This window comes from Pyrus communis, chromosome 16 (genome assembly GCF_041283825.1).
Source record: "Pyrus communis isolate YQ-2024b chromosome 16, ASM4128382v1, whole genome shotgun sequence".
NCBI lineage: Eukaryota > Viridiplantae > Streptophyta > Magnoliopsida > Rosales > Rosaceae > Pyrus > Pyrus communis.
In genome coordinates, this window is record NC_142580.1 from 14,215,979 (window position 1) to 14,240,165 (window position 24,187).

Below are 24,187 nucleotides of genomic sequence, written 5' to 3' on the forward strand. Positions count from 1 at the left end.
AACATGGCCCCAGCTCCACGACTCCCTACAATGCACCAAGATGCTAAGAAGTTAGTACAAAAATGCGACTGCTGCCAGTGCTACAAGCCGATACCAGCACTGCCTGCTAGCGAGCTACCCCACATACGAGTCCTCGGCCGTTCATGCAGTAGGCAATCGACCTGGTAGGACTTAAGCCTTCTACTTTTGGGGGCAGAGGCATGATGATCGTGGCAACCAACTACTTCACCAAAGCGGAGCCCAAGATGACCACGACTCAAACGGACATAAAGTACTTCATATGGAAGAACATCATTTGCCAATTTGGCATCCCACAGTCCATCATCAATGACAACGGCCCGCAATTCATGGGCAAAGGTATGACGAAGTTCTTCCAAAAGTATGGCATCAAGCAGCACATGTCGACGCCAAGATATCCTCAAGGCAATAGGCGGGCTAAAGCATCCAACAAAATGATCCCCAACTGCCTCAAGAAATCCCTCACCAACAAAAAGGGAAAATAGCCAAACGAACTTCCCGGATGTCTATGGGCATAACACACCACCAAAAGACGAGCAACCGGTAAGACTCCTTTCTCTTTGGCATTTGGCTCAGAAGCAATCATTCATCCCAATGTCATCAAGTCAAGTATCACCGTTCTACTACCAAGCATTGAGCAAAACAATAAGGAAATGGCCACAAGCTTAGATCTGGCAGAGGATAAGCACGAGCATACCATCACCCGCATCGCAGCCTAATAGCACAGCTCTTCTCCAGCTACAATAAAAGGGCCAAGATCTAACAGTTCCAGCTCGAAGATCTAGTCCTAAGAAAAACCTTTATCATTGCTCACAGAGAAGGCTTCAAAAAGATGGATCCCATCTAGGAAGGTCCGTACAAGATCAGCAGAGTAGGCGACAAGAGTAATTACACCTTTGCCACCATGAAACGACAAAAAGATCGAAAATCAGTGAAGTGCCTACAATTTGAGGAAGTACCATGTGTGGCCTCCCACTACATCAAAGCCCGAAGACTCAAGCAGCTCGATGTGGACCACCTCACAAGCCGAGGACTATCCAGTTGTTATGCAGTTCCTACCTTACAGCTAAGTTCTCGTTCGTTTCATTCATTTTCAATGAAGAATTCAGAAGTAATCACAACTTGGCTCGGCTGTATGCTTAAAACCATGCTCTCCAGTACGAGAGGGTAAACCAATTCCCCGACACCCACATGAGTCAGCTCTCTAAGACAGAAGGATAAACTCTACACTCCGAATATCCAGACGTGGATGAGCCTGGCTGCCCTAGTATAACTAGATACATGATGGCTTGCGCTGGGATTCTTAAAAGTAGGCACAATGGTCTTTTTCAAGGCTTAGCTAACTGAAGGATTTTGGGTCTCTTGGCCTAATCCGTGGGGAACCAGGCCTTAAAGATGGAGGGGGCACATTACGTAGTACATCCGATAGACAGCTGTCCTGGAACCCTAAAGCTGCTACCGTGTGCACTAAGGTATCATACGGTTTCCAAAAGACTGCCTACAACTTGCCCTTTGAGCAGTAAAGCCATGCTAGACTTATACAACCGCACATTCTTGTGAAAGGTTAAACAAGCTAGCATGCATATACAAAGCTTTATCCATTACCAACATGCTACTTAGTCGATAAGCTTCACATCTGCCAAACGTGGAACAATTTACACCAAGTCCTAAAGTGTTGTGATACTTACTATGCAACCTACGGAATTAGAGAAAGCCAAGGTTAACAGCTTAGTGGTTACGCGAATTTGTCTGCTTCTGTAAGTAAGGCATTCAGCTACCAACCCTATGGCTAACAACTTTGCAAAGTTCTATACCAACATCTACGGTTGCATAGACTACGCTGGCCTGTCTGCTTATAGAATAGTAGCACGCCTGCTACTGGTCTATAAAGTCTAAAGCTTAGGGTATGAACAAAAGAAGAGAAAATGAAGACAGCGAATGAAGGATATTTATAAACAACTTGAAAAGTCCAAAGGAGTTCAAGAAAAACAAAAGCTACAAGGAAAAACAAAGAAAATCCTAAAGGCTACCTAACGACTACACTCCAGCAGCTTGAACATCCCACGACTACTTGGTCACCACACCTTCAGCAGCAGCAACACTTTTAATATCGGCATCATCCAGCACTTAACCCCGGCTACCCTAGCCTGGGCACCAACTTCTTCAACTACTTTACCAATGGAAGCCTCAAAAGTAAAAGTAAGCAAGTCTTCCGGAGAAATAGAGAAGGTCTCGAAACCTCGAGCCCATTCTTCTCACTCTTCTACTGCTTATTCTCCTCGAGCAGACCAACACGGACGTGCTGCAACTCATCCATTTCCTTCTTCAAACTTTCATTGATCTTCAGTACACATTGAAGTTCCAACACTTGGGGTTCAAGCTTATCGACGATTCTCTTAAAGTGGATCACTTGATTATAAGCAGCAATCAACTCTTCATCCTTTGCATAAGCAGCGAAATGAAGCTCAGAAACTGCAAACTCAAGATCTTGAATCTGAGGTATGTAACATCCAATCTCCTTCTCTGCACTTTTATACTTAACTTGGATCGCGTTAAGCCTAGTCTTCAAGACAACGATATCTTGGCGAGCGGTCTCAAGCTGCAGAGAAATGGGGGAAGAAATATTAGACCCCTTCAAAGTAACAAGCTCAGAGTCCAACCTCTTGATCTCCTCAGATAAGGAATAAGCTTCAGCTGCCATAGTTTTCACCACCTCTTTGGCAGCCTTGTTATATATGCATCATAGCAAGCCGAGCAATCCTTCTATATTGGGTCGTATGCTTCATAAAGGAACTTGGGCAAACAAACCTTTCTAACGCCATCAACAAACTTGGCACAAGTGTCCATGTCTTCAAGTAGATCTAGTTTCAAGAGCACACATATCTCAGCAGCCTCCCTAGAAGCAGGCTTAATGGATTTCTCACAGCTGCCCACGCGAGCAGTCTTCTTTTTCCCAGCAGGCGAACCAGTCTCAGCAGCAGAGGGAGTGGGCCTTAGTGCCACTTTAGTAGCAGAGTCTACCTTATCACTCTTCATAATAGCAAGCCTTTTCGAATGAGAACCAGACTTAGCTCCCAACAGATGTCTTCGCATAGACCTCGGCAGTAGGGGCATGACAAGACCTATACACTGAGCAATACTATCAACAATCGAATTAGCCATTCTCGACATAGCAGGCACCACAGGCTCAGATCTAGCAGCCTCATTTTTCTGCCCATTGGAAGAAGTCATGTCAATCACAGGCCTCTCGACAGCAGGTGGACCCTTACGAGCAGTGGAGGAAGTCTTCAGTTTTTTATTAACCAACATCTCTTGAGCAGACGGGGAAGATTTTTTCTTTCCACCTTCATTCACAGTAGGCTCTATGATAGCGATCAAACGAGCCAAAGTATTCGACTTGATCCTCTTTACCTTCTCGAGAGAGAGCAACCCACATTTCTCCCAATGAAGAGAACTAAGCAGCCAACGATATTCACGGTACTCAGTAGGGGAACTCAACCCATATTGGCTTTTTCCTCATTTTTTTCTGTCAGACCAGAGGCAGGAGGCATGCATGCCCAACATTTCAGCAGCCCATGAGGCCCTCGACCTCCTCATCTCTCTCAATCGCCGTCCTAGCCTATGTCAGGTCTAAGAGCCCAAAAGACATGAGTCATGTGACTCGCCTAGCACTGTGCCCTAGCACCACAATCTGCGACCACAGCCGCACAAGTTGCCCTTTGCTCTAGCCAAGCCAAGCAACCTAAAGCAGTAGCCGGCCCTTGAGAGAAATTTATTTCCCTTTCCTAGAAGGATCTAATTTCATATTAAAGAGGGAATTTGCATTAAAACAGGAAGCAATCCTAAGTTTCCTAGAGCAAGAAGATCTCTACACCTGCTGCCCTTTCTTACGAGCAGCCCAGTAGGTGTGGGGGCATTTGTGGAGCCTAAAATAATCACAAGGCGACACGTGGATTTTTGGAAAAAATAAAAAACAAAGTCACCCCTGAGACACATCAGTTGTCCTACGCCCGAGCAGTGGACAATCACCCAAGAGTGTCCAAAATAGGTAACAAATTCCAAATTATATCATCCATCCTCATCTTAGGTAATTACTTCATAACCTACAAATTATTCCATATAAATGGAGATTAATTGGCTAATTAATGGATTAATTCCTAATTAATCAATTAATCACCAATTAAATCACCCATTTTCACTCAAAAAATCTCTAAGGGTCGACCACCTCCATTCTCTATATATATGACCCTATTTTCTCTAACAAGCTAGTTCCACACTCTTGCAAAAACTCTCCAAACATTTTTCTCTCTAAATTCTAACTTTGGCATCAAAGGTACTTCGGCCAAAGCCTCCCCCCATTCATAGTGGGTGCATGAGGCTCTTGGCCTTGACCTAAGGTGTTATTTGTTTTGTAGGTGCAATTTTGTCCAAGAACAAGGAGGAAGAAATTTGCATCCACACCTGATATCTTAACGTATCGTATCATGTAACACCCTTTAAAATGAATGGGTAATATGACGTAACCCGAACTCAACTTGTTAATATGAACAGTAATATGATCTGACCCGTTATCCGTTAAAGAAAATATATTTTACACCAAGAAATAATCAAAAGAAAAACGTAATACTAAATTAGTACTTCAAAACCTAAAACACATTTGTCTTTCAAGTATTACATACCCAAAATAAGAGTCTAATGAAAAAACATTAGTACATTACTACAAAATATCAAATGTTGAAGGATATGCAAAATAAGGGAGTTTTTTTTAAAGGTTGTAGAGCCTTTCTTAAAAATCAGAACCTTGTCAATGAGACTCAAAGCATGCATGTGTTTTTTGGCTAAAAAAACCCTTCAATTTTCTTCAAGTGTTATATTGTCTTCAAGTGAAATGGTATTAGAACTTTGGCTTAATCTATTGTCTTCAAGTGTTATATTGTCTCCAAAAGTTGTAGTAAGGTTTTTGAATAGTTTTTACTTAATGTAGAAGTGTGAAAATAAAAAATATATATATATATATATATATATATATATATATATATTTTACAAATGCTCGTAATGACATGCTTTACAACTTTTGTGAAGTGGTCAACTGCGAAATTCACCACTATAATCTCATAAACCATAGATTTAAATTTAACTATTGATTGTGATTTACATTTAAGCTCCATCCTTCTCATCGAATTTCATTTTTTTTTTCTTTTCAAATTTTGTTTTTTTTTAAATCATAATCTTTCATATGCAAAAAGATGGACGGTTTGGATCATTGTTATTACGTTCCATTTTCTACTCTTACTAAAAATATTGCTCAGAATTTATAAAGTCTCTAAAAACTATATGACATTTACTCATATTTTAATTAACACTAAACATCGGAACGTGATATCAACTACCATAATTGTTCATTTTTCTACATCCGCTAAAAGATCGTATTTACAAAATAGCATAAACGGCAATCAATAGTTAAATACAAATCTATTGCCATGCCATAGAAAGTAATGATATATTTACTTACCACTAAGAATTATGGTTCATTTCATAAAAAATATCCTACAGTATTTGATGGGTTCAATAATGCTGATTGGAACAATATATTAGGTGATCTCTTTCTACTACTGGTTATATTTTTACATTAAGTAGTTGTGTTTTATGTTGGAAATTAAAGAAACAAAATATTATTGCTAATTCAAGCATGGGGTTTGAACTTATTGCTTTGACATCAACCACTCAAGAAGCATAATTGTTGAAAGATTTTTTTTATATGAGATCCCACTTTGGAAAAAACCAATACCATTTATTTTGATTCATTGTGATAACACTACTACTATCAGCATGGTGAAAAATCGTTATTATAACGGCAAATCCAAACCTATAAGAAGAAAACATAGTGCTATGGGATCTCTTTGAGCAATGGTACCATTACTGTGAATTATATTATATCTAATGATAATCTTGCAAATCCATTAACCAAAGCCTTGGCAAGAGAAAAGGTCTGGAGTATATCGAAGGGGATGAGACTATAGCCCATACATTCATGAGCCATATATGTGGACACCTAACCCAATAATTAGAGATCTTAAGAACTGGGTTCAATGAAAAAATGAATCATATGATGACCGTAAGAGATGCACTATTTTTTTTCTTCTCATCTCTATGGTGTAGTGCATTTATCCTATACTATTTTTTTGGAGGTTGAATTTATTTAAACTCTTAATAAAATCTGTAGCTCATTTTGAGTGAATTTTTATAATTATATGAGCATCCTTGACAGATTTTGTCTATATGAGTGTGACAGTGGGGCCGCTTTTTATGAGAATTGTGCTTGTTCTCAAGTACGCTCATAAAAACCAGGATTAGCACAAGGGTGTAACATGCTAGCTATTAAAGAAATTAACACCTGGATTATTATGTGTGAGCAGTAATTCTTATTTTCCCTTAAACAGTTGTAGTTCAAGTCTGAGACCACTATCAACTTTGGTGTAGGAATTCTTGTTTAACTAATAGAGGTTCAATGCAGGGTCATAACTTTGTGATGCATAATGATTCGTCTTTGGCCAGTATTAATTTTCTTTATTTCTTCTCAATTAATATAAAAATGAGTGGGGGAATGCTGGGGCATTTAAATAATAAATAAATAAATTATAATTGCCATTATTTGTTGCTAGTGGAAATTAAGATGTAGTTTATTAGCCATTCATCTTATGTAACTCTTATAACTCTTTTGCTTGTTAATTTGTGTTCATTACCTTATTCACTAAGGGTGACAATAAATTTGTAATTAGTAGCATTTTCTCCATCATTTTTTTTATTCATTATCCCACTACCCAGTTTCTTCTACTACAATTACTTTCTACACTCCTCCATCTTTTCATTTTTACTTGTTGTCAAAGAAAGGTGTTTGCGTTGTGGAGCTTTAGACTCTTCCTTTTTGTGCATATACATTTGAGTCACACAACGATTCATTTGGCCTATTGTATCATGGGGGAACAGGTCAAGAGATATACTTATGCACCGGTTCATGGACTTTGTCAAATCGCAATGAGCTTGAATCTCCTTAAAGAGAACGAGATACTTGCGTTTCAGCTTATTGTCTACGTGATTCTTAGAAGAATATCATAATTTCCTTGTAATTTTCTCAACAAATAGTAGCCCTAGCTATCTTACTCATCATGAAGTGTATGCAGAAAATAATCACAAATACAAATAGAGATGATGACAAATAATATTAAAAATGATTCACTATAATAAATCTATAATTTGTGTTCATTACCCTATTCACGATAATAAATCTGTACTTAGTAGCATTTTCTTCATCATCTTTTTATTCATTAGCCCACTACCCAGTTTGTTCTACAACATTTATTTTCTACACTCCTTCATCTTTTCATTTTTACGTATTGGCCAAAGAAAGGTGTTCGTGTTGTGGAGTTTTAATCTCTTCCTTTTTGTGTAGATACATTTGAGTCACATAAGGATTCATTTGGGCTATTTTATCCTGGAGGGGACAAGTCAAGGGATATACTTCTGAACCACCGACTTGTGGACTTTGTTAAACCGTAGTGGGCTTGAATCTTCTTAAAGAGAATGAGATACATGTGCCTCAGCTTAATTGTCTACGTGATTCTTAGAAGAATATCATAATTTCTTTGCAATTTCCCAACAAATAGTATCCCTAGCTATCTTACTCATCATGAAGTGTCTGCAGAAAATAATCACTCACACATAGAGATGATGACAAATAACAACTGGAAACAAACCCAAAATTAGGGGCAGAAAGAAATTATGGGTAAGAATACAAAATTAAATAAATAAGATAGTTAAAATGGAATCATTTCTTAGCCGGCTAGATGAAAAAGTCTTTCAACAAATGCCAAAACTGTGTTCTGCTTATTATAAAGCCACAATATATAGCAATGCCAGTGTGTCTTGTAGTTGCATCTACATTTCACACTTAAATTGGTTTCCTCCCTACATATAATACAACCAACCCTATATCTCTCTATTGATTCTTCGGCTTAGTGATTCCAAGTGAAGAAAACCATAAGAAATTCAGTTGGGGAACAAGGTGTTTTGACATGGAATCTTGGAGACCAAGAACCCCGGAGACGAGCTCAAGTGATGAAGATCAAGTCACATCAGATGATCACAATTCAGGTGCTACAACGGTGAAACGAAGCTACGAATGCACGTTTTGCAAGAGGGGGTTTACCAACGCTCAAGCCTTGGGAGGTCACATGAACATCCACAGGAAAGATCGAGTCAAGCCGATGCAACACATCTCAGGTACATCATCACTTAATGCAAATCACTACTCGAATGAGGATCAATACATATCCATGAGTACTTCTCATCATCATCATCAATATAGTAGCGCACCACTTTCAAGCCAGGGGGTTTCTGGGTACTACCCAGTTTTGGATCAGATGAATTACCAAATGTATTTTCAGCCAACTGGGTCTAACCCTAGAATCCCATACGGTTATGACCTTGACGATTCATCAGTTGGGTCAAGGTCACACTCTTTGGGTATGAACCAAGAACTTTGGGGTACGAATTTGAGCTTGCAGTTGGAGGATGATGAATTCAGAAGGGGTGTGAGGAGTAACGATGAAGTGGATTTGGAACTTCGACTTGGGCATGGTTAATTTATTTTAACCTACCTAGGGATATATTAGTAACAAGAAACTCCTCCAGCAGCTAGCCAACTATTTTCTTTAGCACAAAAAGGTATTTAAGAATTTCATCGTAAATACAAATATGTATTTGCCTTAAGTTGTCTAGGTTTGGTTACATAAATATCGGTAGGTCTCTATTTCAAATACAATGGAGGGGAAGACAATTTCCTTGTTACAATTAACTTGATTATTAAGTATTATTGCAATTTGTACAGCTTATTAACAATACCATATACCGACTTTTTGCTTATATTTAATTTAGCACAAACTATAAACCATGCATGATGATATATAGCTTAACATAAGATTTGATAATATTATGACCGATTTCTTGTTACTTTCTACCTACTATATGTCTATTGCCCCTATCTGCTGCACTATGATCTTGTCATTAATTTTTCTACCGAATTACTTTGTATTGTTCTTGTTTTTATCTTTGTTTTTGTTTTACATCTACAATGAAAATCTACAAAATTCTTGATGGTTGTTGTTTTGATATGATGACATGCATCTTTCAAAATTCCTGGTCTTTACAGTAACCTTCTAGCATATACATCTCCTTTATCTTTTGAAAATAAGTTCACAGATCATCAAATTAATCGTAGTGAATTTAAGGTACCCCATCTAAATGCGTCAAATTTGTTCTGTCTAGCTTTTTGACATTTTTGCATAACTATAACAGTTGCTGATACAATTAAAGGTCTGCAATTTGCTTCAGTAACATAATTAACATGAAAGTATTAGAATGCCATTTATGGTCTACACCCTCTTTGAGTCTTTCAACCTCTACTGCGCTCCATGGGAAACATACATATAATAATAAAATATTGACGAATTAGGGCACCGCAAGAAATTTGAGTTTAGGCAACACACACAGCAGCTAATGGACCTTTAGTTACAACCAACAATACCACTTCTCATGCATTAAAAGAATGTCTCTATCTTAATTATGTTTATTATCTTAAACTCTTTTATGGATGAGACCTAGCATGCATGTGCCTCTACTTGCACCTCTTAAAAATCCATAAATTATCCTTCATTGGAAGGTTAATTAGGCAATAGGTTGTACCATATTAATTAATCCAACATCATTACATGTTATATCAAGCAAATTAATAAAAGATTAATCAGGTTTCTATATCGTGATTTTTTATTTCTAACATGTATTTGTTCAACCAAAAGAAGCAAAAGAGTCTTAATTGTAACCTTTCATTATTTTTGTCGTTGATGAAGACCTTCTGTCATTGACAAAAAAGAATGGCAAACTTTGAAGATAATTGTCGGTGGCTCTCTAACTGAAATAAATTACAATATTCTACCCCTACTGCACTCCTCTAGTCTTCTGCATTGCAGCTCTACATCTGGGTAAAATTAAGGAAGCTACAATTTAGTTTCTAGATGTAAATGAAAATACCAACTCTAATTTTCCTAGTTGCAGAATATAGTTTGGCAAGATAACTAGTTTAAAGCAATTTGTGGTTTTCAAAATAGTTGAGCATGTATTGCATGCATGATGATCAACCATAAAACCTCAGTTGATGACTACTTTCATTTCCAACTCACACTTTTTCCTTTCCAATCTGTCTTTTTATTGTCCAGCTGTACCGTCTAGCTAGTAGGAAGGAACTTGGTTTGGTCTATATTAGTAAAATCAATAAAGCTTAGCAGTCTGCAGTTTTAGGGCGCTTTCCAAATGTATCCATCATCGGGGCCTATTACCAAAATAATATGTCATTAGTAGCACAAAGGTTAAAGAAAACACAACTAATACTTTGTCTTCATTCTCAAAAACCTAATTGAGCTCACATCACAAATATGACACATATAGTTCATGTTTCCCTTGTCTTTGACATTTTCTGTATTGAGGTCACCGCTAAATATACTGGTAATCGGAATAAATTTTGCTACTAGAAAATTTCTAAGTGAGTGTATGGAATACGCGTGCTTAATTAGCATTCGAGCCTTGAATTTCAAGGCAATGGTAATGGCAAGCTGTTTTTGCTATATTCGCCAGCCTGATATTTATATTTATATGCCCCTATAACATATCAAGACAAATTAAGTTGCTCTTCGTTATCAAGGAAACAAAAATTAAAAAACCAAAATTCTCCCGTTGCATTTCAACAAGTTCAATTAAATGTATCACATCGTCAAGATAGCTAAACACGTAATTTTGAGTGTGGATATTCTATTATCTTAAACCTAATTTACCATCCACATTCTGAGATTGGACCTGAGGGAGTCACTATAAAGGGGCCCTTGAGTTTTCAAAGTCCTCCAATTATATGTATAACTAACTACAGATTACAATATATATGTAATCCTCCAATGTCAATTCGCTATATAATTCTATGTCAAAATCTACTATTTCGTAACATTCCAATTCATGAAGTCTTACAATTTTGGTTTCCTGAACATTCATATAAAAGAATCCAATGGTTAATAAGTTGAAAACCAGAGTACGAAGAACAAAAAAATGTTTAAGGATAACAAACTGGACGACAAATCAAACAACAAACCGATCACAAAAGAATAATTGTATTAACGCAGAGAAATATTTGCACGATGACTATATAATCCAAAAGGCTACATTGTGACTAACTTGTTTATCATACTAAACTACAAGCCATCTTTTCAAAGAACAAAACCTAAGAAGCCCTAACTCGAAAAAAATAAATTAGACTCAAATTCTAAACTAACAAGCAAAACCCATATAATCAAAAATAAACATAATAACCTATGCTAATCCATCAAACTCAAACAAGCCGACAAAAAAAGGATGAAGAAAAAGTTCTACTCCATATAAAACTATCAAATATACGCTAAGAATAACAAATTTGGTGACAAATCGAAGAACAAACCAACCACATAAAAATAATTGTATCAACGCAAAGAAATATTGGCATGACAACTGCATAAACTAAAGGCTATATTGTGACTATCTTGTTTATCATACTAACTACAAGCTATATTTATAACAAACCTAAAAAACCCTACCTCGAATGTGTTAAATCTAAATTCGAAACTACAAAAGAAAACCCAAATAATTAAATAAACATAATAGCCTACGCTAATCCATCAAACTCAAACAAGCCGACAAAAGAAGGATGAAGACAGTTCTTACTACATGTAAACCTTTATACAACGTTCTATACGTACAATTACATAAATAAAATATAAAATTCAAAGATTCTGTGATTACCACCACTTACAATCGCATAGAGAGACAGATTTCAAATAGATAGAGAGAGAATTGCAGGGGTTCATTTATATGATACGCAAACCTTTTATTAACAAACAATATTATCTACACTAAAAAAGAGGGAGAGAGGTGAATAGGCTAAAACCTTTTTATCTTGATTTTTTTTTCAAGCCCTCCCTAAGTCGAGCCCTAAGGCAGCCACACGACTACATTTAACGCTTTCCGCGACGAAGGACAATTCGTCGTGTAAAGCGTCATAACATCGCATTAGAGTTTATGTGACCAAAAGTTCATCGCGCAAGGATCATGAAAACAGACTTTGCGTGATGAGAACAACAATTTTGTTGCACAAGAATGAACATGCGCGACGACAAAGACGTTGTTGAACAGAATTTAAAGGAACGAATACAGTTTGTCACACGTAAGCTTATGCAACAAAATGAGCTGGACAGGATACAATACATGGGATGGTTGGTTTCGGTGGCCAGTAAGTTTGTGTGACGAATACTTAAAATAGGACACTAGTTCACAAAAACTTTACACGACCAATAATTCGTAGAGTGGTGTCAAATTTTTAATTAATTTTAACTTCAAAATAAAAATAGAAATTGTCGATATTACTTTATGCGACAAACATGTCGTCGCAAAAGGATCAATTTTTTTTTTGTTAAATTATTTTATTATATATATATATATATATATATATATATATATATATATATATATATTGTTCTGGTTACATAATTTATTTAAATAATTTTTTTTGTTTTTATTAAAATTGCAACTATAATGAATGGAGGAAAAAAATAACATTTATATATCAAATAAAAATGTACGTACTAGTAAAAAGTTTAAAACTAAGAAAAAAGAAACCTATAATTTATTTGGTCATTAAATGGGGTGGTCTATAGGGTTGTCTGCGGTTCAGGGTGCGAGTCGAATGTGGATGCGGATGCAGTGTCGGGCGTCCGAGCACGCCAGTAAGTATGACGTGAAGTAGGCAGAAGCGCCACCGAAGACGTCGATGATGCCGGCCTGTGCCACGTCGGGTCATCATGACGCAACCACGGGAGGGTCCAATGTCGCTGCAGCGCTCATCGCAATATGAGATGGTGGAGAGGTGCCAGGGACCCACTGCTCACAGCCCTCCAGGTAGATATAAGGCGAGACATCTACAAAATTAAAAGAGTAATAAAATAAAAACTAAAATTAATAATTTAAAAATTAAATCGTATAGGTAAACAAATTTAAAACTAAAAGTGTAATTACAAAATAACATTATATATCTATTTTGTACAAATTGAAATTAATCCACTAGAACCGTAACTTATTCTCCTAGAACCCTAACCTAATCCAGCCACTAAAAACCAACCCCAACCTTAATTCATTAAGTAAGATTAACAATTAAAACCGAAATGTATAATTTTCAAAACTTGTCTAATTGTAAGTAAAACCAGAAGGATTAATTTAAAAATAAAAATGCTCTAACTATTATTTAGAATAATAAACTAAATGTAATTTTAATTATGTAACTATAATTTAATTATAAAACATTCCCCTAACCCTAATCCCCCAAATTACATTCTCTAATTAAATTTCTTCTAATTAAAAATTACCCCTAATTACAATTAAGCCCTAATTATAAAATTAACCCTAATTATACACCATTCCCCTAAATTAGAAAATTCCCCTAACCTATGCTTCAGGATATTCCCCCTAAGTTAGACATAACTTCCAAATCAGAGAACTACAAGCAATTCAACTCAGATAATTTATGCATACCGATTCCTTCAACGAGCTTCTGAAAAGTAAACTTGGGCAACGACTTGGAAAAGAGATCGGCCAAGTTGTCTTGGGAATGGATTTGCTTGACTTTAATGTTCTAATGTTGTTGTTACTGGTGAGAATAAAAGACCTTCGGCACTAAGTGCTTGGTGTTGTCTCCTTTAATGTATCCCTTATTTAACTGCTCAATACACGCTGCATTTTCTTCAAAGATCGTCGTAGGAAGGTCAACAACAAAAGTAAGACCACTAGTGCTTTGAATATGTTCCATGACAGCTCTCAACCAAAAGCGCAATGCTTCGTACAAGGAGAGAATCTCAGCATGGTTCGAAGAAGTCACAACTAGCATTTGCTTGGTAAACCTCCAAGATATAGCGATGTCTCCAACAGTAAAGACATAACCTATTTAAGAACGTGCCCTATGTGGATCAGACATATAACTAGCATCTGCGTAACCGAGGAAGTAACGGCTCATCTTGAGGATTCGTGGATGTAGAACAAGCCCAAATCTGTCGTACCCTTGAGGTAGCAAAAAATTTTTTTAACACCATTCGAGTGTTTGCGTGTAGGCACGTTGTTATATCTAGCCAAAAAATTAACAGTGAAGGAAATGTCAAGTCTAGTTCATTAAGCCAAGTACAATAAACCACCAATTGCACTTAGGTATGGAACTTTTGGCTCTAAAATCTCTTCCTTATACTCCTTGGGATGGAAAGGATCTCGTTTAGCATCTAAAGTTCGAACAACCATAGGAGTACTCGAAGGCTTCATTTTTTCCTCATTAAAACGTCGCAACACCTTCTGGTTGTAGTTCGATTGATGTACTAGAATTCTATCCGAACAATGCTAGATTTCCAGGCTAAGACAATATCGAGTTTTCTTAAGATCTTTTATCTCAAATTCTGATTTCAAGTGAATGACAATTTCCTCAAGCTCTGCAGGAGTTCTGATGAGGTTTATGCCGTCGACATAAACTGCAATGATCACAAATCCAGAATGTGACTTCTTAATGAACACGCATGAGCATAATTCGTTATTCACATAACCCTGACTTGTCAAATATTCACTCAAACGATTATTCCACATCTACCTGGATTGTTTCAATCCGTAGAGTGATCTCCTCAATCTAATCGAAAGAGTGTTCCATGGTCTAGAACTATTTGAACTAGTCAATGGAAGTCTTTTTGGAACTTTCATGTAGATTTTCCTATCTTGATCCCCATAAAGATACGTGGTTACCACATCCATAAGTTGCATATTCAATTTTTCAAAAACTACCAAATTGATAAGGTAGCGGAACATTATGACGTCCATTACGGGGGAATACATCTCCTCGTAATCAATCCTAGGGCATTGAGAGAAGTCTTGCGTTACAAGGCGTGCTTTGAATTGCATTATTTCATTCATCTCATTACGCTTCCTTACGGAACCCATTTGTTGCCCACAAGCTTTACATGTGGTGAAGTATGAGTTACATGCCTAAACACGTTACGTTTCACAAGCAAATCGAGTTCGACCTAGATTGCTTATTTCCAGTTTGACCAATCCGTACGACGTCGACATTCATCAACTGAACGTGGTTCAATGTTATCACTAAGCATGATGTCGGAAGTAACTATATATACGAATGCATCATCGATAATCATCTTATTCCAATTCCAAACCTTATCCAAAACTGCATAATGGACCCAAATCTTACGATTCTTGGGAGGCTGGTATTTCTCATCTAAGACATCACCGTAATCTAAAATAACCTCAAGCGTTATAACAGAGGAGTAAACAATGGTCGAATTCAAACTACGTTCACTAGTTTGTGCCATTTTCCTCTTCCGGGGTTGTGAATCCTTTGAATTAGGGGGTCTGCCATGCTTTAGGGTATGAGCAGATGATTGGCTAGCCATAAATGTACTAGGATGCATAAAAGGTGCGATCGCCCCACTAGCGGGGACAATCTGGCCTTCAAAGGTGGTGGTACAATGTACGTTAAGTATGTCTATCCTTGCATGTGTGTTTGCAGGGGTTATATGTGATCTCGTCATCTTAGCTAGATCAATAAAGCATCCAGCATGCTTTGAGCAATGCTCTAAAGATCTAGAATACATCGCACTTCAGTTTTAGAATGAGGGGTGCAGGGATCTAAATGAGACATAGTTGGATTAATCCACAACAATTTGTGGCATTTTACAGGAACGTTAGTGATCTTATCACCCCCTAACAACTGGAAGATTGTCTTATAGAAGTGACAATCCGCAAAACGTAGGGTAAAGAGATCTCCTGTTAAGGGCTCTAAGTAACAAATAATGGATGATGAATCATAACCGACATAGATTCCCATTTTTCTCTAATGACCCATTTTGGTATGTAGTAGTGGCGTTATTGGCACATAGACTGCGCACCTAAGCTATTACGATGAATAAGGTTAGGTAGCGGTGGGCCTCAAGTGGACCAACATAGCTGCGTGCAATATTGCATGGCCCCAAGCAAGTACCAGTAAGTTGGTTTGCATAACCAAAGTCCGAGCTATCATTTGAAGGCGCTTTATGAAAGCTTCTACTAGGTCATTTTGGGTGTGAACATGGGGTACATGATGTTCAACTTTAATCCCAATAGACATTCAATAATCGTAAAAAAATCTGTGACGTAAACTTTCCAGCGTTATCCAGTCAATTCGACTTGATCTGTTAATCAGGATGGTGAGCCTTAATCTTAAAAGTTTGTGCTAGGAGTTTCGTAAATGCAACATTACGTGTGGACAATAAGGAGATATGTAACCATCGCGTCGATGCATCAACCAACACCATGAAGTATCTAAATGATCTGCATGTTCATTGGATAGGTCCACAAATATCCCCTTGAATCATCTGAAGAAACTTATAAGGGTCATGAATAATCTTTGTAAGTGAGGGTTGAATGTTCAACTTCCCCAAGGAGCATGCTTTGCAAAGCGGATGGCCAGGATAAGATTTTAAGTGATGCCTATGAGATACTTTGAAGATACGGCACATCATATCTCATCCAAGGTGTCCCATTCAATCATGCCAAAGTAGGAGAATATCCTGGAACCCAGCCATAGGGTTGGCCATGTGATAGGACTCAATGGCTCGAATGGTTGTTATGTACAACCCACTCAGGAGACGTTCCAGCTTCTCGTGAATACGCTTCCGACCATATTCATAAGAAGTGATACAAAGAAATTCAAAACCATTCTCTTCAGTGGTTTCAACATGATATTGATTATGTCGAATATCTCTAAAGCTCAGCATCGTTCTTGCGGAACATGGAGAATAAAGGGCCTCTTTAATGGTTAATTCAGTACCATTTAACAACATAATATGGGCTTTTCTGTATCCTTCTATCAGGTTGGATAGGCTTGAGAAGGTTGTCAAAGGTGCCTTCTTAGGTACGAAGTTAGTAAAATAGTGTTTCTCACGCAATATGATGTGCGTGGTGGCACTATCAGCCAGATAACTAACTTCTGCACAAGTCATACCTAGAAATAAATTAATTGAATCGGTTACACGCATAAATATAATTCCATTCATTCAATTAACCAATTCGAGAAATGTTGTCCATAATAATAATCCATAATTCAAAACAAACCAATCCAAACAAATAATTCCAAGGTCTTAGAAAAATTGTCCAAAAATTAAACCATAAACCAAAAAAATTAAAGGGGAGTTCAGCCACTCCTAATGGGTTCGACCACTAGGGGTGTAAAAACACCCCAACATGTCTCAAAAAAATAAAACTTTATTCTTCCATAGGAGCAGTTGCCTCCTTAAAATGTGAAACCTCCAAAGTTGTGAGCATCTTCGGGATGTTCTACATGCACAAAGTTAGTTTCACAAAGGGAATGATAATTGGCAATAACCTCAGGGGTAGATCGGCATGCATGTGACCAATGATTATTTGATCCATAGCAGTAACACAAGTCCATTTCAGTGGAAGCCGATTGAACGGTAACTTTTCCCTTGTTCTTGAAGTTTGGGGCCTTAAGAGCAAGGGGTTGGCGCTTCTGGGTCAAATTTCCTCCCTTGGGTGGGCCTTTGTTTTGTTGATCTTAGGCCCGTGATGGGGTTTGCTACCCCTTGCCACGGCCACGATTGAGTTTCCGTCGGTTGTAGCAGTTAGAATTAGTCGCATGCACTTCAAGCGGAGTGTTCGAGCCAGTGGGTCGAGCTTGATGATTCTTCATCAAAAGCTGATTCTACTTTTCGGTAAGAAGTAAAATAGATATCAAATTCAAAAATTTGGTGAACTTCTGTGCCCTATATTATTGCTGCAAGACAATATTAGTGGCATTGAAGGTCAAATAGGTTTTCTCCATGAGGTCCTGTTTGGTTAATTCCTTTTTACAGATCTTAAGCAGTGATCGAATTCTACAAACTTCAGAGTTGTATTCATTCACATACTTAAAGTCTTGGAAGTGTAAATGTTGTTAGTCGTGTCTTGCTTCAGGTAAGTAAATGTTTTTCTGGTGATCAAAGCGATCCGCCAGAGCAAGGCAGATGGTACGTGGGTCCTCTTCTGAGAGGTATTTGGTCTGCAGTGCATCATGGATATGTCTTCGGATGAAGATCATAGCAGTAGCTTTCTAAGCTTTGTCGATGAGTTCATCATCGATAGGTTCCTTGATAGTAGGTCTAAGACTCTTTGCAGTAAGATGGAGCTTCATGTCTTGAACCCACTTCAAGTAGTGTCTTCCAGAGACTTCCAGAGCGGTGAAATCAAGCTTGTTCAAGTTTGATATGTCCCTAAAACAGAGGGTACACCAAAACGTGGTTAGTCGTATGGAAAAACCATAGACATATATCGTAGAATATGCGGGTTTTATAGACATGTACTGGTTTAATTTAAGCATGAAAGCTACAAGTTTCATGTGGTAAGTTTTGAATGAAAACTTCAGGTTTCAAAGGCACTAAATTCGAAACTACAGGTTCGATTTAGTTATGAAGGTTTAGTTCATATAAGGGTACCTGTAAGAACACATAATATAATATACAATAAAGTGTAGTGGATTTGAGGTTACTTTAGGAACCTAAGTGTGAGTGCTTCGGGACTACAAAAGATAGTCAATGGTTCAAAGAGATGAAATAATTAATTGAATCGTTAATTGTCAAAAAGTGAGCTTCAGGCCAATGATTTTGGATTAATTATCAGATTAATGGACTGCTGGTCACTTTAATTAATTCAACAAATTGGACCATGTAGGGTCGATCGTAGAAGCAAGAATAATAATAACATTCGAGTTTAAATTATATAGGATGCTAAAAATTAGCATTGGATTCGAAAAACCATAGCCTAATTACGATGAGCTTGGGTGCCGTAAGTAAGGCAAGACCCTAAAAGGGCATAGAGGGCCACGGGTGGTTACGAAACAGCCCAACCATGGCTACAGACCATGGGTCGGGGTTTTAGGATAGGCCCAATAGTGTAGGATGACACGAGCCAGCTCAGAAGCTGGCCAGGGGTATGCGCTCGAAGTCGAGCCGTAGGCTGGCTTCGATTTTGGGCATGGGTGGGGCCAGGTCGTGCGAAGCCCAGCAAGGCTTTTAGGGCTTGCTAATGAACTCAAGGGTTCAGGCCCGTATGGAGACCAACCCAAGCTGAGGCCTGGTGCTTTGCAGTGGCGTCGAAACGACGTCGTCCTAGTGATAGCATGGCTGCAGGCCAGCCATATTGGCTCGGCGACGCAGCGTTGAGCCGCGGCTCAATCCCAAATTTTATTTTTTTTCGAATTCTAGGGTTAAAAACCCTAATTGCTTCTAAATTAATTTCGATCCTTTGACTCACAAATTCCACATAGCATAATTGAGTATTACATGAACAAATAAATATATATATATATATTGACAAGATATATGAACATATATACAATATATATAATTGAAAGGAAAATATAAATATAGGGGGTTCATGCATCATAGGGAATGTTTTCATGCTTCAAGATCATTTCAAATATCTTAATTTATTTTAAAAGAACCTGATTGGTAGAAAATAATTGAAAGCCCTTGATGTTGTAGAAGAAAGCTTCCTCCACGATCCTTCAGTTCTTTAGTTTCTGGCAAGAGCGTGTTGATAACGTGTTGTAGGCCTATTTGACTGAACTGTATTTAGGACAGAGAGGTAGAGGGGCCGGCGCCGATAAAGAGAGAAGAGAGATGTAATTCCGAGGTGTGTGTTGTATCTCCCCATTGTGCCTTAATTTATAGTAGTGGGATAGGTTAAATCCTAACCCTAATAAGTTAAGTCCTTATTAATCCGATAAATAAAACCCTATTATCGTATAGGGAGATTACCAATAGGGGTTAACCTATTGGGATAGGTTAAATCCTAGCCCTAATGAAAATGTCAAAACAACCGAATAACTAATCAATTGTTGGTTTAGCTGATTATTTGTATTCTTGAAAGAAATTCTAAAAGTGAACAATTTGGACCATTGATTGACTGTGCATTGAAATCATGATCATTTTGAAGAAAACCTGTACATAGGTGAGTATGTTTATGAATTTTTGTAAGTGATTTGGTAAAAACATTCTTTCCTATTATAAAATAACAACAACAATCATTTCAAACCTAAAATGGAAAACATTGACTTTCTCGTATGCACATAAGTGCCGGAAATTTACAATTTATAGAGTCAATCTCAGAATCAAAAATTTATACTCTTTAAATTCAATAAATCTATAATACATTGGCTTAAGAATTGATATTAACAGCACTAGAAAATCGTCTTTCTGCATTCTTCTCAATTCCATACATAATTACAACATGATTTCATAATACATAATTACAACATCACTCACTGTCTTCGAATTTCAAATTTAGGTAAGAACAATGACAAATGACTGAAAAGCATGATGTTTTCAAAATTATTTGGTTGGCAGTCCTACTCAGTGATACGAACCGAAGGACTCTAATTGTCATTTATCCTTCTATTAATAACGGGGAACCCGTGAAAAACACGATGGCTCCTTCTAGGGAAAATTGTGCCCCCCAACCCAAATGCCAAAATCAGGTGGCTTGAGAATAAGTGTTTTTCATATAGAATATTGTAATTGAATCGTCAATTAAGTTACAATTTAACAAAAATATGTAGAAAGGGCTAACAACCAAAGTTTAAGACAGAAATACTATTTGTCCTTGATAGTAGTTATATGCAGGTGTAGTATTGTGAAATAAATATGATGTGTGTGTTGATTTTTTTAAGAGATAAGTACACACGTATCCAATAGATTTTTGTAAAAACGAATTATGTGCATGATATCCTTTTTACTGTGAATGACCATATTCTTTCTCACAGATTATTGTGCAACATTCTGTGTTGTAGATGGATTAACTAATCTTTCTACCCAATATCATTTCTTTGTTTTACTTACTAATTTTTATAGCCATTATTCACATGCAGCTTATGAAAAATTATAACTAATTTTTGCTGGATTCTTTATTTGGGTGATCTAATTTGTAACAGAGGACCCATAGAGAAAAAAGAGTAAATCTCAAGAGTGCAGAATCATTGAAGGTCAGCACCAAACAGTTTGGTTAACTCCGACTTCATACTAGACGCCGCTATATTTTGAACAGTTGTTTAAATGTAAAATGCTAACCTGTTGTTTTCTGCAAATATAATTTAGCTACCAGCTACTATTTAGTGGTAAAAAAAACTACAATTTTTGGAGTACATTGGTAAAATAGGAGCAGTTATATTTTGAACAACTCTTAATATGTATATAATATCAGTGTAGATGGTTAAGTTATCAACAACTACTATATGGTTTTATGTGAATACTTTTTACATGCTTTGTATAAATAGTCTCCACATATCCATATACCAATTACCAACACTTAATCCCTTATTTGCATATTGTACTTATAATTCACTTGACACTCCTACAGCAACATGCGGGCTAAATCTCTAGTGTACACTAGAGGTGGGCAATAAATAGGTTTTTCAATAATTGATTTCCTGTTTGCAAGTTCTCTACTTATTTTTTGTACCAAAAGATGTCACACTAGTTCTCAAAAATTAAGGCAAACTACTAAAAAAGTACATTAGACTCACTAACATAAGAGTTTAACTAATTACAAGCTTTGAGTATTTAACATGATCATATGACATTTAAAATTATTTCTCTAAATATAAAATATATTAGTGTTATTTTTTAGTTGTAACTTATTATTTCATTTGGGTTGTATGTTTGTAACCTATTATTGTTTTTTGGATGTAAGTTTTTAATTTTGCTAGTTGCTTTCTTTTACAAGTTTTTTTTATTATTCCATTCAAATTTTGAAGTTACATAAAAATTTGACACTCAAAATGTGATTTTATGCATTTTATATTTTGGACTTCTTGTAGGATGGTTTATAAATTTAATACATTAGGAAGCATGTTGAGAGTATCTTATTATGGAGAAAGAAATAATGCATAAAGTGTTCTAAAATCATGGCCTCTCACTCACTCAATTGATTTTGAGTTCAATGCTCAAAGTTTAACATGTATTAGATGAGACGTTGCACGTGCTCTCACCTCATCGTATCCTATAAAAGTTTAACCGTCTCTAGTGATCTTTTTGTAATTACGCAACGTGATAATTACAAGAAAATAAAATTGTAACTCTAAATTTAGAAAACTAGATCCATTACGAGAAAACTCTCGAGGTCCATGTCTGAATGGAGTTATGCTAAGGTGATCTCTCAAAATGGGACTCTCTATGGTCTCTCTATTATTTCACAGTTTAACGTCAGTTCTCATGCTAACATTATAAAACATTGTGCTAAAAAACTTAAGGACGTGGAGAGTCCATGGAGAGTCCCACTTTTGAAAGAGCCTCTTAACATTTCTCATAATAATATGAAATATACAACCCAAAAGAGGGATACTTAAGATGGTTTTATACCCTAGCGTAACCCTATGTGTGACATCCCACATCGCCCAGGTGAGTGATCCTTAAATGTATATTCCCATCCCTACCTAGCACGAGGCCTTTTGGGAGCTCACTGGCTTCGGGTTCCGTAGGAACTCCGAAGTTAAGCGAGTAGTGCGCAAGAGCACTCCCAGGATGGGTGACCCATTAGGAAGTTCTCGTGTGAGTTCCCAAAAACAAAACCGTGAGGGTGTGGTCAGGGCCCAAAGCGGACAATATCATGCTACGGTGGTGGAGCGGGTCCGGGAAGTGGTCCTCCCCGGGCCGGGATGTGACAATTTGGTATCAGAGCCTAACCCTAGTCGCGTGTGTGCCGACGAGGACGTCAGGCCCCTAAGGGGGTGGATTGTGACATCCCACATCGCCCATGTGAGTGAACCTTAAATGTATATTCCCATCCCTACCTAGCACGAGGCCTTTTGGGAGCTCACTGGCTTCGGGTTCCGTAGGAACTCCGAAGTTAAGCGAGTAGTGCGTGAGAGCACTCCCAAGATGGGTGACCCATCGGGAAGTTCTCATGTGAGTTCCCAGAAACAAAACCGTGAGGGCGTGGTCGGGGCCCAAAGCGGACAATATTGTGCTACGGTAGTGGAGCAGGCCCGGGAAGTGATCCGCCCCGGGCCGGGATGTGACACTATGCTTGCTAGGAATCCAAATTCACAACAAAATATGAAAAGTAACAAAATTCCAAACATATCCACAACACTTAATAAAAATTCAAACTTAACATAGTAAACAATGGAATTTACTTTAGAATCCACATCATTATTTGAAATGACGTATTACGCACCCTAATCGAAGCTCGGAACCTAAATCTGTAACAATTGAATAATTGATCAACTTCGCCATCTATTCTATCAAGCAATCATTAAACTCAAGGTTTATAAGCTCTACTCTAGTGGAGAACCTTTGGATTAACCCAAAATTACATGCATCGAGTGGGGATAGTTTTGACAATAAGTAGCTAGCTTAATGCGACCATTCCAATTAAGCTGCACCGACCATTCATTTCGGCCTTTTGGTCTTTACATCGGGCTTACTTAATAGCCTAAAAAGGAAGGCCCAACATTGTTAATTAACCACTCAAAGTTAGCCACATATACGAACCCCTTTATTTCCAACACAAGGGATGTCGTTGTATAAGCATGTGCATGCATTGTCCAGAGACCCCTCCACCAACACCAAGCTCCAAGCACCAGCTTCCTTAAATATGCACCATCTCTACATAGCTATTAGTGCACATGGAAATGCAAGAAAGAAAAAAGTCCCTTGTGCCATCTCGAATTTCCCAACCCAATTATGCCTTGTGTCCCCATAATATTAAGCATCATTTTGCCATCCCCATGCATTCTTGCTGAGTGAGCGACTTTGCAAACATACATGCTTTTCCTCAAGTTTCTATAAAGTACAATTAAGTAGATCAATTTTTTAAACCGTATTTATTAATTATTTGATGTGTTATCAATATAAACTAAGAACATTAATTAACAGTTAAATAATAATCCAATCATCAACAATTACGTCATATGGTTTACCAAATATAATTTAAATTGATGGTCTCCCTAACATTACTCTTCTCTATATAT

General features: G+C 37.3%; 1 protein-coding gene across 1 annotated transcript; it reads left to right on the forward strand.

Annotated features, from left to right (window-relative positions):
- Positions 1–7,971: 7,971 nt before the first annotated feature.
- LOC137730758 (zinc finger protein 5-like) lies at positions 7,972–8,811 on the forward strand. Its single transcript, XM_068469718.2, has one exon. It carries the CDS (start codon positions 8,091–8,093, stop codon positions 8,658–8,660), a length of 570 nt encoding a protein of 189 aa, XP_068325819.2. The 5' UTR covers positions 7,972–8,090; the 3' UTR covers positions 8,661–8,811.
- Positions 8,812–24,187: the final 15,376 nt, after the last annotated feature.